The sequence below is a fragment of the Centroberyx gerrardi genome, chromosome 12, assembly GCF_048128805.1.
Source record: "Centroberyx gerrardi isolate f3 chromosome 12, fCenGer3.hap1.cur.20231027, whole genome shotgun sequence".
Classification (NCBI taxonomy): domain Eukaryota; kingdom Metazoa; phylum Chordata; class Actinopteri; order Beryciformes; family Berycidae; genus Centroberyx; species Centroberyx gerrardi.
The window spans coordinates 15,182,753-15,200,170 of NC_136008.1; the positions used below are offsets into that span (position 1 = coordinate 15,182,753).

Here is a 17,418-nt window from a genome sequence, read left to right on the forward strand (position 1 = left end):
GCCAAGGCTTTGTAAAGTAAAGAGTGGTCCCTTCCGACATGAAATTCTATCACGTTTGCTTTGTCAGTGCACGTGTGCCGCAAAGTATGTCACATGTGTGCCGAAGTGCGTTTTAGCTAGTATTTGTGTCTATGTGTACAAGTGTGTGTGTGTGTGTGTGGGAGGGAGGGGGAGGTGTATCGAAGGTGTATGACTGTGAATGCAGGCTTTTCCTCGGGGCACTAAGGCCAGCTCAGAGGTGTGTTTGAGCTCTGGAGGTGACACACCATATTCTGATAAATCAATTATGTGGTCGTGTTTCACTGATGGGGGAGGGGAGCATAGCAGGCCTGTGAAATGCACAAGGCATGTGCGTGTGTGTGTGTGTGTGTGTGTGTGTGCTCCCCAACCGTCCAGATGTTTCCCATATTCAACTCTCCCCTTGCCCCATTGGACCTTCAGGAATCCACGAGCTTATGCAGAACATACTTACATACCCACATAGAGGCCGGGTTATATTGTGCAACTAAATAGTTTTCATCACTTGAGTTCAGTCCTTGTGCCTCATTGCACAGCTGCAGTGCCTCACTGAACAGGGCCAAGGCTGACCCGGTGTAGGAGGTACATGCCTGGAGTAAAGTAAAGCTGTATGGCATCAGTATCTCCACCTGTCTGTCCGTTTTCCTGCCTGTCTCTCTCTCTCTCTCTCTTTCTCTTTCTCTCTTACTCACTCTCTTTCTGGGTGATTGTGATCGATACAGTTGTCCTCTTCGTTCCGCTGCCTCTTCAGAGTTTTACTGGGACGAATCCTCTTCCTCCTGCCCTCTCTGATGTGGCATCCGCAATAAGGAGCGTCATAGTTTATAGTGACATCCGTTGAGATCAATGTCTCCTCCTCTCTCTGAACGACGGAGATACATTTGGTCTCTATTCCCCTGTCTGTTTGGGTCTTTATGGCTCCTTTAATGTGTCTCATAAAGACAGGCTGACTTTGTAGTCCAAGTCCATAACCCCCCCCCCCCCCCCCTCCCCCTCAAGCCTGAATATTGAAGTGGTAGTGTGAGTCTGCATGCTGTCATTTCCCTCAAGAGGGCTAAGTGTGTGACCTGTTGTTCAGCAGAGCTCACATACACACTGCCGTACGCTCACAAACACACACACACACATACACACATTGTTGTTGTACAGTTGATGATGAACTAAATCCTACACATGTTATGAGTTAGCCCGGAAGACAGGGGATTTAAACTGGGGAAAGACAAGAAACCTAACTGTAGCTTTAAAGTGTGTGTGCGTGTGTGTGTGTGTGTGTGTGTGTGTGTGTGTGTGTGTGTGTGTGTGTTCACGTGTTTAGTATGTTTGCATGTGTATGTGTGTGTGTGTGGAGGGTAGTCTGGATTTTCTCAGACTACAGATTTCTGCTGACCCTGTAGTCAACACACACACACACACACACACACACACACACACAGAGCCAGGTTATACCTATATAATAACAGAAAATCTAGTTAGCAGAGAGGCTGCTGTCTATTACTGAACGCAAACAGATGTCACTAGCGTGACATGGTCTTTGATGTATGCTCTCTCTTCTTCTTCCCTCTTTCTGTCTTCTCTCCCCTGTCTCTCTCTACCTGTCCTCTTCTTGCTCCCCTTCTCTACTCTCTCTCACCCCATCATCTGTTCCCCACCATTCCTCAGTTTTCATGGCATTTACTCATTCCCTGTCTTTTCTCTCATTTCGTCCCAGTTGTCTGTCGGTCTGCGGTTTTCTGTCCAGAGGCTGGAAGACGCCGGACCAAAGATTAGCTTCGAGCTACAGATCCACAGGTGACACACATACACACACACACACACACACACACACACACACACACACACAAAGGGCTGACTGTCTTCTACCCATGTAAATAAGAGCCATGTCTGTCTCGTCCAAACCACAGAGACAGGACGAGACAGACGCCTAGAGGAACTCTGGAGAAGAGACAAGCTGAACACAACATGTTCACTGTTTGCATCATCGTATTGATTTTGATATATCACATAGACACAGACACACACTGTTGCAGACTGGCCAACCCCACTGCCTGGGAAATTCTCCTTTGAGTCTGCTGAACATAATTATATGAATTTATAGTGAGCTTTTGTATCCTTTGCTTTCACTTCATACTGTATCACGACTCCCCACAGAGGCTACTTTGTGGCAGCCGTTTTGCATCCCTCTTAGTAAGCATTATGTTTAATTCAATTAGGTATGGAAAATGAAAGCAACTCATAGATATGTACAGCATAGTAGGTGTGGCCTGTGTTTAGTTGTGTGCCTTATGTTTCATAGAAAATCCCTGTGTGTCTCTCCGCAGCTCCAACAAAGATAACTCTGACAGCAACCCAGTCAGCTTGAATCTGTCCATCGCTGCCAGAGCTCAGCTCGATCTTCGTGGGTGAGTCAAGCGTCTTTGCGTATGAAAGTGTGTCGTCGCAGAGAAGCGATGACATTGTTTCCTTGTTGTTGTGTCTGTCTCTCAACGATACAGTTGGTCAGGTTTCTGCAGTCTCAACTTCGTGGTCTGTTTACGTGTGCAGATGGAACACAGCACGAAAACATGCTTCTAGAAATAGATTTGAACTAATGATGTGCACATGGGATAGATCTGGCCCTTTGACACGCACATGGATGCATACATGCCCTCTGATACACACACATACACACACAAACACACTCACACTTCAAAGCTTGGAGCCTAGCATGGCATGGTTTGGGTCTGGTCAGTTGTACACACAAACAGAAAAGGATCTGGGATGAAGGAGATGAGGAGGACAGATGGGAGTGGAGCATATGGAAGAATTGCCTTGAATTCTTCCTTGCAGTCCTCACTCTGTTTTCCTCCTGAGGAAATTATATCATGTGATGCAGGTCATATGCTTTTGGGACAAACTAGTCATTATTGAGAGCAGTTTTTTAATGGGTAACTTAGTTAACAAAGATTTTCTCGGACATACATACAATTTCTTATTTCACACCTAATGTCTGGTGTATTGGCAATGAATGCCTGTCTGTCATGATTATGTCATAATATTCCCAAAAGCAAAATAATGAAAATAATGTATAAATAAACTCTTTTTTTTGCTAATTAAAAGGTTGTGAGTAAAATCTGACAAGCCTGTCAGATATTACTGACAGGCTTGTCAGTAATATCCAGCTTATTTTTATAGATAAATGACAGTTGCTATAATACATAATGATGGTATTTGCTCAAACATGATCATGTATGAAAAAAAATGCATTTAAAAAAGTAAAAAAAGACTATTTCTCCTTTCTCCAGCGTGTCTCATCCCTCTCAGGTGGTGCTGCCGTTCCCTCGCTGGGAGCCCAAAGAGAAGCCCGTCAAAGAGGATGATGTGGGACCACAAGTAACACACATCTATGAGGTAAAACACACGCTGGACATAGGCTGAAACTACAGTAAAGGAGGGGACAAAGAAAGAATGGCAGGTAGAAAGAAAATGGAGGACTGCCTGGTTGTTGTTTTTGTTGTTGTTGGTCAGAACACATGTCTATGAGAGGAGGATGAAGATGAAAAGAGCAGAGAAATAGGTGTAGAAAGCCGTAATTTAGACTATAGGGAAAGGGGCCTCTGTAAGGTGAAGTAAACAGTAACACGCACACACACACACACACACACACACACACACACTAAAACCAGTAGCCCTATAAAGCATGGGGTTCTGCCTGATCAAAGGCCTCTTGCTCAGGAGTAATTACTCCTGTGAAGGCGGGAAAGAGAGAGAAGGAGGGAAAACAGAGAGGGAGGGAGAGAGGAAAAGAGGGAAGGAAGAAAGGAGGGAGGGAAGGAGAGGGAGGGAGGGCTGTTCTTAAGACTGGACACAGTATTATGGATATTAATGGCTGAGGGGAAGGCTGAGGTCAAACAGAGGTACAGAAGAAAGAGTCAGACAAATAGATACAAGGAGGGAGGATGGCAGACAGACTGGCGACAATTTACAATGCGTGTGCATGTGTGCGTGTGTGTGTGTGTGTACATGCACATGTCCCTGTGTTTGCTGTATATGCGAATTCTTTTTGTTTTAAAGGGACGGCTGCTCCATTGAACTGGAGTGCAGCGCTGTCTGGCCGGTCCTGCAGCTGATAATGATTTTCATTTGCTGTACTTTTCCCAGTTGGCAGCTGCTTCTAGTTAGAGAGGCCGGAGTTTTGCTCTCGCCGAATTCCTGCCTCGCAGCGCCAGGATCTTGTCCTGTTTGGATGACTCGCTCCAGTGTTAATGAGCATGCATGTATGTGAGTGTATGTGTGTGTGTGTGTATGTGCATGTGTGTGCATGAGAGAGGTAGAGAGAGAGAGGGAGAGATGGGGATAAGGGGCAGAACAAGGACTTATTGAATTGATGGTTCATTTAATCTCATAATTCATTTATCCTATTTTTTCTGTGGAACGATGAGCCAGGTGATGCTATAGGTTTAACTCGTCTCTTATTTCATTCCCCAGCGGCTGAAGGCAGCGTTGGTATTAGTCTAGCCTAAAAAACAGGTGGCCAATGTCATCATCACACAGTAATGATAACCTAATCATAGCCTCAGTCACTAGAGGCTTAATAATAAGAGGGGGAAAGAGCACAATATCCTTATAACTTTCTGTTTCCCCTCTCTCTCTCTCTCTCTCTCTCTCTCTCTCGTCTCCAGCTCCATAACTCTGGTCCCAGCAGTATTCGGGAGGCTGAGCTCCAGGTAGGCTGGCCTTCTCGTTTCCATGATGAGAACCTGCTGTATGCCATGGAGATTCAAACTGACGGACCAATTAGCTGCCGGACTAACACCAGCCTCAACCCACTTGGCCTACAGGTAACACATACACACAGATGCAAATATACAAGCACATGCACGCAGACGCACACACACACACATAGACTCATATTCAAACACACATTTGTGTACCTAAATATACAGTATAATTAGTTCTTATCAAAATTACATTTTGACTGGAACATTGGAAAGGTGGATTTGAAATTAAGACATTTTAGGCATTAACTGACACTCTTATCCAACCATAAGATGAAGCACAATGACTAGCCACCGAAACTGCAATTCAAAACTTTATTCATTGTATTAATAGTAGCTTATTTAAAACATAATTCCACCCTTGGTTCTGGCTGCTCTCCATGTTCTTTGCCAGTTGGCTCAAAGCATGGAGCAAGGATGGAGCATGGAGCTTCTTAGCACAGATTAGAGCAGGAGTAGTTACCAATTATATGATATCATCTGTAGAGAATCTACTCAGTTATTTCAAAAAGAAAATGCACAATTATTTCAAAAAGTGCAGAATTATTTCAAACTTTGAAATGCTACAAGCTGTAATCATCTACGAAAAATACAAAATGAGTCAGATATACACAGCAGTATTGATTGATATCTTTCACAATAACATGGCAAATTACATTAGTTTTCAGCTTCTAACCTGTATGTAGTTTCTCTACTGTAATGTATGTTAGAAAGGGGAGTTATATCCTATCAGGCGGTAGAGAAGAGCAGGAAGCCGGAGAAGATGTTATGGTTGAACTCGTCGTCATAGAGGCCCCAGTTCTGAGGCAGACGCATCTCCACCCAGTCTCCTCTCTCCAGCTGTAGGACCACTCCTCCAGAGAGGTACTCATGGCTTCCAAAGTAGTTGTCCTGGACGTTGCCAAAGACACGTTGGCCATTCTTGGTCAAGTAGACACCCATCTTGTTGGATGTGCGCATGCCCATGGCAGTGTATCTGAAGAAGTAGATTCCCTTGACTGGCACTGAGAAGATGCCTAGGAGGGAAAAGAAAGGAGGGCATGTAGTCTAGCTGAGTTTCCATAGAATCTGCTCTGGTGTAGTGTTAGACTTTATGGGCCACCGGCACAGATTAAGGGCAGCGACTTAACGCTGGCGAAGTGGTAATTTTGTTGGCTTTTTTTCCACCTCCGCCCATTCACTGAATTTGTGGCTTCACTTGTGCCAAAATGGGCTTGGAGTGGATGAGAGGGGAATGTCAAGACAAATAAGGTGGCGCAGTGCAATTTTGGTATCAAAAATTACATTTGCACCTACTCAGACCACGTCTTAACGCAGGTGCTGGCGTTTTGTGCCATTTTTGTCACACTATGCCACAAAGTACGCAAAAATGTACTTTGCCTCTCATTCACTTACATTGAGACCCATGTGAAGGGCAAATAAAAGCATAATTTCCAGTGTATAAGCAATTTTGCCCTTTCACATTCACGCAGAGGTGCCATATATTCGTGCCTTGCAACTCTGCACCTCCCAGACAAGGATATCAGTGCGCCGCGGGGGGGAGCGCGCTGTTTTTTAAAAGGGATGAGAGGAGATAATTTGATTGGCCATGATTGACGCCAGCCCCTACCACACCTACTGATAATGTATTCTTCCTAATCCAAACCCTTTTACAACTGTGCCGCAGGCGTGCCACCGCTACGCCAGCACCGCTGGTCACGAAATTACAAAAAATCTGTTGGTCACGCCCATGTGAACTAGTGCCATGAACTTGCACCATCACCTGCACTTGCACCTTGATTCATGAAAATAGGGCCCATATGTATGGAAGGTCTGGGCTCATGTTCAGTACATTACCATATTGGTGTTACCGTTTGTTTTAGAATGTGAAATGTAGAATAGTGTAGAATGTAGATATTAGTTTGATGGTGTAGAGTACTGTAGTGGTAAAGTGTGCCATGTGTGCAGTACCTGTGGTGATATCATAAGCATCGCCATAGTTGGTGAAGACTTTGGAATAAACCAGAGTGTTTTCACCATTGAAGGGTCCGATGAAGCCTGCATTGGTCAAACCAGCTGAAAAGGCCACTTTGGGTCTGTCTGTGAATAAAGCATGATATTTATTGTGTCACTGGCAGCGTTTAATAGGTTAGTTTACATGACTTTTTTACTCACTGGTCAATTCTGATGATTTATTAATCCAACAAGTAGTCCACAACTGACATACTGTATACCATGTGATACCTTACCTGTGGTTTCAAGCTGGACTTCATCCACTTCTCTCTCAATGTCATGAATTCTGGTGTAGATGACTAGAGCAGGTAGGAGACATGGATGAGAAAACAGATTACCTCAGAGAAGTCTCACTTTTTGTTGCTATGCCAAGGATGCTCAGCAGATAGCATAATGTACTGTAACAGTTGCTGACTTGCTCTCTGTTCATGGCCTCTGACACACACACACACACACACACACACACACAAACTTCTTACTATCCCCAAATCTGATATCTGACTCTTACCAGTAGTGTCAATCTTCAGCTCCTCCACCTTGCGCTCACTGTTAGCTAGTCTTCCATCCATATTTACTATTGCAGCTGCCTGAGCTGTAGAATCACAGTGAGAAATAGTTATTGACTGTTTTATTTTACCTGATTTATTTCACAGATAATCAAAAATCAAAAAGTTATATGGTGATTACCTGTGTTGTCTGCCTGTAGATCATTCACCAGTTTCTCATTGGCTGTCAGTCTGGACCCCATGGTTGTCAACTCTGCATCCTGAGCTGTAATCATTCAGGGTCATTAATTCATTACCAACCTCTCTCTCTCTCTCTCTCTCTCTCTCTCTCTCTCTCTCTCTCTCACCTGTGTTAGTTGTCTGAAGAGCGTCCATCTCTGTCTCAGTTGTTGTCAGTCTGCTCTCCAAGGCTGTGAGCTGGGTGGCTTGAGCTGCAGCCACAAAAATTTTCACAATTTTTTTTTTCTTTAGTCATCTATTGATAAACTGTCATAGGTTGATGAACCTCTGTACATTGTCTCTTTGATGGTGTCAACCTTGCGTAACACAGGGCCGCATCATTTTGTCCATGTGAGGCCCAGAGAAGGATATAGTGTAATGCACTGCTGCGAATCTGCTTGCACTCTGTCCACCTCCCCTGACACACACACACACACACACACACAACACACACACACACACACACACACACACACACACACACACACAAACTTCTTACTATCCCCAAATCTGATATCTGACTCTTACCAGTATTCTCACTCTTCAGCTCCTCCACCTTCCTCTCACTGGTTGTCAGTCTGGTGACCAGAGCTGAAATAGAATGAAATCTTTAATATGTATGGGATCAGAATAGTATCAGAATTGCTGTTGAATGTCATTGATACCACGAGAAACAAGAATGCCAAACAATCATGTTAAGTAGAAGCTGTTTTCTGTCTGTTTCCTTTACCAGCATTCTCAGTCTTCAGTTCCTCCACCTTGCCCTCACTGGCTGTCACTCTGGTGTCCAGGGCTGAAACAGCACAACATTGTTGATATATGTTTCAGCAGAAGAATATTGGTACATGAATTACTTTTGAATGGCGATGCTGAAGATAGAGTTGAGCAATACATTAGGTAAATGTGGTAAGCCACAGAAATGCCATTTGTATTCTTGTTCTTCAGCTCCTCCACTTGAACCTCAGTTAGTCTGCCATCCATATTTACTATTGCAGCTGCTTTAGCTTTAGAATCACAGTGAGAGAAATGTGATTATTGTCTGTTTGATTGATCTTATCTGATCTATTTCACAAATAATCAAAAATCAAAGTTATATGGTAACTACCTGTGTTGCTGGCCTTTAGATCATTCACAAGTTTCTCATTGGCCGTCACTCTGGACCCCATGGTTGTCAACTCTGCATCCTGAGCTGTAATCATTCAGGGTCATCAATTCATTACCAACCACTCAATATGTAAGTGTGGCTGGCTGACATACAAGAGACAATTGTCTACTTTAAGAAAATAATTCATGCTTATTCTTCTTTCAACATTTTTTAGTTGCATTAAAGTACAAAAAGTTACATACACATAACTGTTGACAACTGTATCTCTCTCGCTGTCTCTCTCTCTCTCTCTCTCTCTCTCTCTCTCTCTCTCTCAATTCAATTCAATTCAATATGCTTTATTTGCATGGATGTCATAACAACAAAATTGCCAAAGTGTCTCAGAGCAGTCAACTAAAAAGGATACAGTTGATCTAACAACAAAGTAAACAGTGGATACATTACTGAATAAGGTAGAATCAGTTCTGCTAGTAAATTAAACAGATGTACCTATTACAATATAGGTATAATATGATTATACCTGTGTTAGTTGTCTGAAGATCGTCCACCTCTCTCTCAGTTGTTATCAGTCTGCTCTCCAACGCTGTCAGTTGTGTTGCTTGAGCTGCAGCCACAGAAATATTCACCAACATCTTTTTTTTTATTTTCTTTTTTTCTCCTATCTCAAATCTGTATTTCATCAAACCTGTCTTTTTTTTTTTTTTAGCATTTAATGACAATACACTTAAAATATCGTAGGGTGATGAATCTCTGTACATCGTCTCTTTGCTGATGTTTGTTCTTTTTTTATTTAGCATATTATTTCACATTTTTAATAATTTATTTTGCATATTGAGAATTAAAGAATTTATAGAAATGGGGAAAATGCATCGCCATCACTCTTTCCATCTGTGTACAGAGGCTGACATTTTCCATAGCAATAGATTACATGAATTGAGATATACTGAGATTCTCTCATTCTCTTTTACCTGTATTCTCCGTCTGCAGCTTCTCTATGTTCTTCTCACAGTCTGCCACTCTGGCCCGTAGAGCTACAGCAGGAAGGGGAAAGTGATACATTTAACACACTTATAACATTTAGCTGATAAATATAATGCGTTGTATAAATGCTGAAATTCTTTCCCCACACATTACTTATTCTCTCAGTCTTCAGCTCCTCCACCTCTTTCTCACTGGCTGTCAGTCTGGTCTCCAAGTCCGTCAGCTGGCCTGTTTGAGCTGCAGTCACACAAATACAGCATTTATTTTCACTTATTTCCATTTGATCATAGGATTTAATGTATTTACATCGATGCTACTGTGTATTATATTGCCATCCTCATATAGAATATATTTTACACCTGTATTCTGGTTCTTCAGCTCAGCCACCTCTGTCTCACTGCCGGTCATTCTGGTCCCCAAGTTAGTTACTTCTGTCACCTGAGCTGCAGGTAGAAAAGTAAACAACAGTGGTTGGTGTGCCAAGCATCTCAAATCAGCTGCGAGGAATCAGCAAGTCACATCCTACACATTTCATTCCGACTTTACTGTTTTTTACTGTTGTCATCTCCATCACCATGAGAGGAATGAATCATCTCTCTCTCTCTCTCTCTCTCTCTCTCTCTCTCTCTCTCTCTCTCTCCCTCTCCACCTGCTACCTGTGTGCTGTGACTGGAGGGCACCCAGCGCACTCTCACTGGTTGTCAGTCTGCTCTCCACGGCTGTCAGCTTGGCTGTTTGAGCTGCAATCACAGCAACATTCAACCATTTCTTCAAAGCTGTCTTTCAACAAACCTCTTTCTGTCAGATCACTCAATGACACATTTGTTTCTCTTTGTATTTCATCTCCTAACACATCTTTGAACAAAGATGAAATCTTCTTTACCCGTATACTCAGTCTTGAGGTCCGTCACCTCCCTCTCATTGGCTGTCACTTTGTCTGTCAAGGTTGTCAGGCCTGCTGCTTGACCTGGAAACAGTACAAAACAAGAGACACTCAAAAAATGTTAAAAATGTTCTTGTATATTGTAATTTTGATTATGCCATCCTTATTTAGAATTTTTTTTTTTGCACCTGTAGTCTGTTTCTTCAGCTCAGTCACTTCGGTCTCACTAGCTGTCATTTTGGTGCCCAGGTTTGCCAGATCTGCTGCTTGAGCTGCAGGTAGAGAAATAAACAACAGTATCTGATTTTCATCCAGAGTCCATTATGGAGAGTGGACAACTCATGTCCTCCCTGTGTTACCTGTATTCTGTATGTGAAGGGTGTCCACCTCTGTCTCACTAGCTGCCAGTCTGGTCTCCAGCGTTGTCAGCTTGGCTCCTTGGGCTTAAATCAAAGATGGTTATCAAAAGTTTTACACAATCTTACTTTAAAGAAAAAAGTAAAAGTCCTTCTTATTCTCTGTCTTCAGATCTGTAACAGCCTTCTCACTGTCTGCCATTCTGATCTTTAGGTTTACAACAGGAAGAGATTATATATTTTACTGTGAGTAACTCAACAGTTGACGCAAGCTTTGTATTAGTGTCTTTATCAGATGGCTGCCTGTGTTCAGTTTTAGTTTCTTCCTTTGCTGTCAGTCTTCCCCCAAAACTGTCAGTTTTACTGCTTGAAATAGATGTAGATAGTTGAATGTGTCACTTTGTTTTTCAATAGGTTTTTTTCCCACTGCTCTGCTCTCTCTTTTCCCTGAAAATCCGTTGTATAGCTTACTGTACCTGTGTTCTCCTTCGTCAGCTGATCCAGCTTGGTTTTCAAGCCTAGAAACCAAGATTTAAAAAAGAAGTAGAAATTTGTATCGATTAAGTATCGATGGATTTATGGAATTTGGAAAAATAATGATATACAAGACGAATTTATCTGTGCACAAAGATATGTTTTTACAAACATTGATTGATTGATTCTTTCTTACCTGTGTTCTCTGTCTGCAGCTTCTTTATATTCTTCTCACAGGTTGACACTCTGGCCGTTAAAGCTACAGTAGAAGGGGAAATCAATACATTTAGCACTCATATAGTGTTATGCTGATAAAGTATGTGTTATATGATAGATTAATTTTTCCCCACATATTACTTATTCTCACTGTCTTCAGCTTCTCTGCCTCTTTCTCACTGGCTGTCAGTCTGGTCTCCATGACGGTCAGATCAGCTGCATGTTTGTAAGGCAAAGATTTAGATGTTGTCCTTTGGTGGAAACAGTTGAGACTTAATTCTGAAACGCGTGTACAGTACCTGCATTTTTCTTCAGTTTGTCCATCTCAGTCTCTCGCACCATGACTGTGGTCACTAAGGCTGTTAGATAAAAAGTGCAAACAGTTGAAATGTTTCCTTAAAAACATCTAGTAACATCTAACATTTGATCCTTACACCGCACATTAAATCTTTGTAGAATTTCTTCATCCATTCATTTCATCATTCATTTTTATGCTCATCATCTACTTTACTACAGTAATTCCCCCCTTTTCTCACAGTGTAGTACCTTCGTTCTCCTTCTCCAGTCGCTCAACTCTTCTCATGGCGTTGTCCAGTATGACTTTGAGCAGGTCCACCTGAGCCAAAACTTGGTCTAGTGAATTTATCTGAGCAGCCGTGTCCCGGGTCTCCTCCAGAGCCCATGAACCACACAGACCGCACTGCAGCAACAGCAGAGCCACAGCACCCCTCATTCTGGCCGATGTGTGTATCTTCTGTGTGTATCTTCTGAGTAATAATCATCCTCAAAAGACACAAGCCCTTTTTCTTTGTGCACAAACACGTCAACATGTGGAGATCCGTGAGAATTCAACACATGCTGTAGAGGGAACATTTAAAAATAACACCAAGGACTGTGAACATTGGCACAACTTAGTATTTACCTTTGTGGAACAGGTGTAAAAAAGTTTGGTTTGATTCTAAAAGACCAATAGCTCAGACCTGAATATGTTTCTATACTGTAAATACGTAAGTGTGCTTGTTGAAATACAATAGACAGTTCTGTTCAAATGTCTATACTAAGAATCTACTTCTTTTAATATTTTGTAGTTGAGTTGCATTGAAGTACAAAAAGTTAAATAGTCAAACTGTTGACATCTCTCTGTCTCTCTCTCTCTGTCTGTCTGTGTTTCTCTCTCACTTCATCTCTCTCAGATCTCGTCTCTCCAGGACACACCAGAATTATTGGGTTTCTTGAGGAACAGCAGTGCTCCTCCTCACCGCCACAAACGAGCTGTCAGCGCTGCCCAGAGTTACAGCGGCAAAACCTTGGTAAGCATACATTTTCTCGAGAAGACGAACTCCTGAGTGTTTCACGCTCCTGTAATGTGTCCCTCCTCTCTGTCTCCCAGCCTTCACCTACTTCTCTGTTTCTCCGTAGAACTGCAGCAATATCAGCTGTCTGAGGATCATGTGTGTGGTCGGCCGGCTGGATCGCGGTCAGAGCGCCGTGGTCAAGATCCGCTCCAGACTCTGGGCCCACACCTTCCTACAGGTCGCCGTCTCTGCTTGTCATCTCAACTTTTTGGTTCATTTGTTTCTGTTCTTTCTGTGCTTATCATTCTGTATTATGATTGTGTTTTTATCACTGTGATTCATGTTTTGATTTATAATGTTATATGTCTTACAGCGCCGTAACGACCCTTACCTTCTCAACTCTACTGTGTCCTTCACGGTCACAGCCATGCCTTACCGCATCCGACCCCCCACCCTGCCCCAGCACACCACCTCGGTAAGACTGAGGGAACAACGGGAGTGTGCGTGTGTGTGGATATGTGTGTGTTGGTGTGTCTCCCTAAGAGAGAGAAATTTATCAGAACCTATAAATAGATGAGTAACTCTGTATCTATGTATTGTAGATGGGGACGCTGGTGTTATGGGGAACTCCTGATGTGGCGTTTGCCGTTCCCCTCTGGGTCATCATCCTGGCCATACTACTGGGACTGCTGGTGCTGGCCATGCTAACACTGGCCATGTGGAAGGTACACACACACACACACACACACACACACACATGCAATTACACACATCATCCACCATCCTCAGCAGTCCTTGTGGTTGTGTAATTATCCAACACTGTGATTCCCTCAGTGTGGGTTCTTCGACCGGGCGCGGCCGCCGGCAGATGATGACGTCTCAGACCGGGAGCAGCTGACGTCTGACCAATCAGCAGATGCCTAAGACAATACATGACAGCTCCTGATCGGAGGACTGTGGTATGGGAGGGATGCGCACCTTCTGAGTAACTTAAATCAGATCTGAGATCTGCAGGTGGACCCTATATTCTTGGCTGGAGGTCTTCTACCTCCCTGTTAAAGAAACTGAAACTGAAAGGACAGACTGAAGACAGCAGCGCCACACAGACTGGGACCAAAAAACGTAGTTCAAACCAGACAGACTGGGACCAAAACACGCTTAACGGACTCAATCACACACACATGTCCATTGTTTATCCAGACGTCGGTGGGATATTTTGATGAAGCACCAGAATTGAAGACAGAGTGGACTTTGTTGTGAAGACAATGCTTTAAATGTTTCTATAACAGCTAAACGTTCTTTCCCATGTGTGTCTGTGTAAGTGAGGCACAGCGAGACTTGAGATCTATGCACGAGTGCTTGTGTGTGTGTCTGTGTGTGTGTATGTGCGTGTCTGTGTGTACGTATGTGTGTACATGCATATGTGTAAGTATGCGTGTATGAATGTGTGTGTGCTCTACATATGCATTAGGTGTCTCAGCTCATGCCTTCTGGTGTCTTCCTGTGTCAGCTTCCTTCATCCTAGTTTTACTTAAAAAATGGGCTGTGTAAAGTTATGTCATACACACACACACACACACACACAAAGGCACAAAGGTGATGTGTATATTTATGAATGTATGTGCAATATTTGGACGTTGCGTGATACTGAAGCTTGTTTACACTGGCATTATTTTATTAGAGCTTAATGTTTCCATTCTTTATGTATATAAGTGATTCATTAGTATATTAGATATGAGTATTGCTGAACAGAAAATAATTCTTCAAATTGAATGAAGCCCCACCACGTAACTTTTGAAAAAGACTGTGGAAGGAAGAAAGGAGACCACAAATTAAGGATTTATTATTGTTTTAATATAATGACTATTGAATTTTGGCTGTGAAGAAACAGACCGTATCTCCCCAGCCCCGCCCGTCTAATTCAAGGTCTTGCTTCACATGTTTCTCTGTTTGTTTTTTCTTCAAATGTGGCAGTTGATAAGACTTCAGAAACTAGTTGCAAAGATAAACACTCCATATCAAAGATGTTGTTAACAGCAAGTTGTAGAGAGTCTATACTGTGTACATTACTGCAAGTACCTGTATGGAATTCAACAATGAATTGTTGAATCTAATGAATTTGTCAGTTATATATCTGATCTTAATGCATCCAGTTCAGACAGACACTACAAAGGAGTCAGGGCTTGTTAGTGTAAATTTCAAACATCATTCTGCGTCTCATATTTGAGTCATGTTTGGTTTTTGTATCAATTGTGAAGTTTTATTGAAATAAAGTGTTCTTCGATTACCAGTGTTCAAATGTGGAATTATATGTCTTTCAAAATTACACAACATTCAGTGTTGATTATGTGATATCATACTGAACTTTAGCTTGGCCTGCCCAACATGACCAAGTTAGAGAGTGAAGTCATGAGCGTGTTTGCTTCAACAAGAACACTGTTCATTTAAGAACCCTCAAAAAACTTTGAGACTGCATTCACTTCATATCAAAATTTTAAGTTGGATGATGACACTTTGAGTGCAGCATAGCTTTATACATAGCTTTGTCCCTGGTCCAAACATCTTATTAAGGTTAATTATTTAACTGTTAAACCCAGAGACCCCATACTTGTGTCACTGTCTTGAAAAATTATCATCTTGATAGCACTTACACTTTTTCATTTCACAGTTTCCTTTATATTCAAAACTCATTGGATTTCTACTTTAACTTAGGCTTCATTCGTAATCATATATGAAATGTTCAGCTTGACAAGATTATTAAATCCTATCTCTCTATTTAACCTTTTATTTGTTTATTTAAACCTCCATTTAACCTTCTATTTAACCTGTTTACTATTTAACCAATATACTACAGGAAACAAACTCTTTAGAAACTTGCATTCAATTGATAACTTAAAACTTCTTCTTATTAGATATCATCATTATTATTATCCTATTATATATTATTGATTTTATTATGCTATTTTTTGTTGATGTTTTGTTATGTTTCATTCCTTTCATTCTACAGCACTTTAAAGAATGCACTTTAAAGTGCTATACAAATAGTTGTCATTATTATTACCATTTTTAGAAGCAAGCTTTTCAGAAAGTTTTGTATTGTCTAGTCAGTTCTGTCTGGTAACAGATTACAGTCTATGTTCAAAACTGAAACCTCAGAAGAATTACTCTTGCTCCCCCAAGTGGTGATATGTGGAAGTAAATTTGGATGACTATTGCTTGTACTTGGAGTAATACACTAAAACTTGAAGGAAATACATGAGCCAGGAAAGGGACCTCTTGTGGTGATAACTTGAAACAAAACTTTGTGTTATATATGACTCTATAGATAAATAAAACCATAGCTGACAGGGTGGACTTTTAATGAACTAGTGGTGTCAGTTATCTTTTTGGCTTCAAATTGATGGTGTAATTTTAGTCACTGAACTGTGGAGTGCACTTTCAAGGCAATAGAGGCAACTATTTTTGTACATTTTATGTATTGTTATGATAATATTAGTTTTACATGCTATCCCCGTACCAGTGAGTGGACTTGTATGGAGCCAGCAGTAGGGTTTCCTTTTTTTTTTTTTTGATAGCAGAGGGTTGGTGAATATGATTTTCTCCTTTTACTTTACACTTTGTAACTTTTACAAATGTGTTCAGTTTATTTCTCTTATTCTTGTTCATATTTATAACTGCAGGGGAACACTAATCAATTACATTATTTTAGTACATTCCTATTCCATAGGATGGTCCAATCAACCAAGAATTAAAGAAATCATTGTGATCATCATCATTGTGACGACCCCACCCACTCTGTCTACTGGCCCTGCCTTCCTTGTGTTTGTTCTTGTTCAGGAGGGGAGCTGGTGGACAGAGCTGGGTGGATCGTTAGCTGGATTTGCTGCACCTGGCTACGGGCTGACAGGGCTTCAAAGGGCTGCTTCTCCTGGCAGTTGCTCTCTGTCCCCCCGTGAATGCCCTGGTTCTTTTGATTTCCACACCACACACTCCACTCATCCATGCACCCCACTTCACCACTGATGCTGCTGATCTACACATCCCACTATTTGGATGGTTGTGTTTAGTTATATTCTTTATAATAAATTGATTTGGGCATTCTGAAGCTGTGCATGGTCTCCCTCATTGTTACCTCCTTGAGCCAGGATGCAACAAGTGGGGGCTCGTCCAGGATTCTTGGTAATAGAATGTTTACTCCTAGACTGGTGGTTTCTATTGTCTATAGTGCCGGTTTTGTGGGAGATTTGTGCACAGTAGTTGGTGGGTATACACAGTTTCAGTTACCTTTGGTGGGAGACAGTCTGTAGCTTTTCGCCAGCATTTCTGCTCATGTTGGAGGTTTTGTGGTTCCATCTTAGCTGAGGTAGGGTTAGTCTGTCCTGTCTGTATTTACCTTTGTGGAACAAGTGATTCTGTTGCCCATTACTAAAAAAGTTTGGTTTGATTCAAAAAGGCCAATAGCTCAGACCTGAATATGTTTATATACTGTAAATACATAAGTGTGCTTGTTGAAATACAATAGACAGTTCTGTTCAAATGTCTACACTAAGAATCTACTTCTTTTAATATTTTGCAGTTGAGTTGAGCATTGAAGTACAAAAAGTTAAATAGTCAAACTG

General features: G+C 41.8%; 1 protein-coding gene across 1 annotated transcript in view; it reads left to right on the forward strand.

Moving 5' to 3' along the window:
• The window catches only part of itga8 (integrin, alpha 8), a 42,237-nt gene extending 26,995 nt beyond the window's left edge, over positions 1-15,242 (forward strand). Inside the window, exons 22-30 of the mRNA XM_071915895.2 lie at positions 1,727-1,806; positions 2,337-2,417; positions 3,300-3,405; positions 4,677-4,835; positions 12,698-12,814; positions 12,924-13,037; positions 13,173-13,274; positions 13,402-13,524; positions 13,634-15,242. Coding sequence (XP_071771996.1) covers positions 1,727-1,806; positions 2,337-2,417; positions 3,300-3,405; positions 4,677-4,835; positions 12,698-12,814; positions 12,924-13,037; positions 13,173-13,274; positions 13,402-13,524; positions 13,634-13,723 — 972 coding nt within the window. The 3' untranslated portion in view covers positions 13,724-15,242. The remainder of the gene's footprint in view (positions 1-1,726; positions 1,807-2,336; positions 2,418-3,299; positions 3,406-4,676; positions 4,836-12,697; positions 12,815-12,923; positions 13,038-13,172; positions 13,275-13,401; positions 13,525-13,633) is intronic.
• The last annotated feature ends 2,176 nt before the right edge of the window (positions 15,243-17,418 follow it).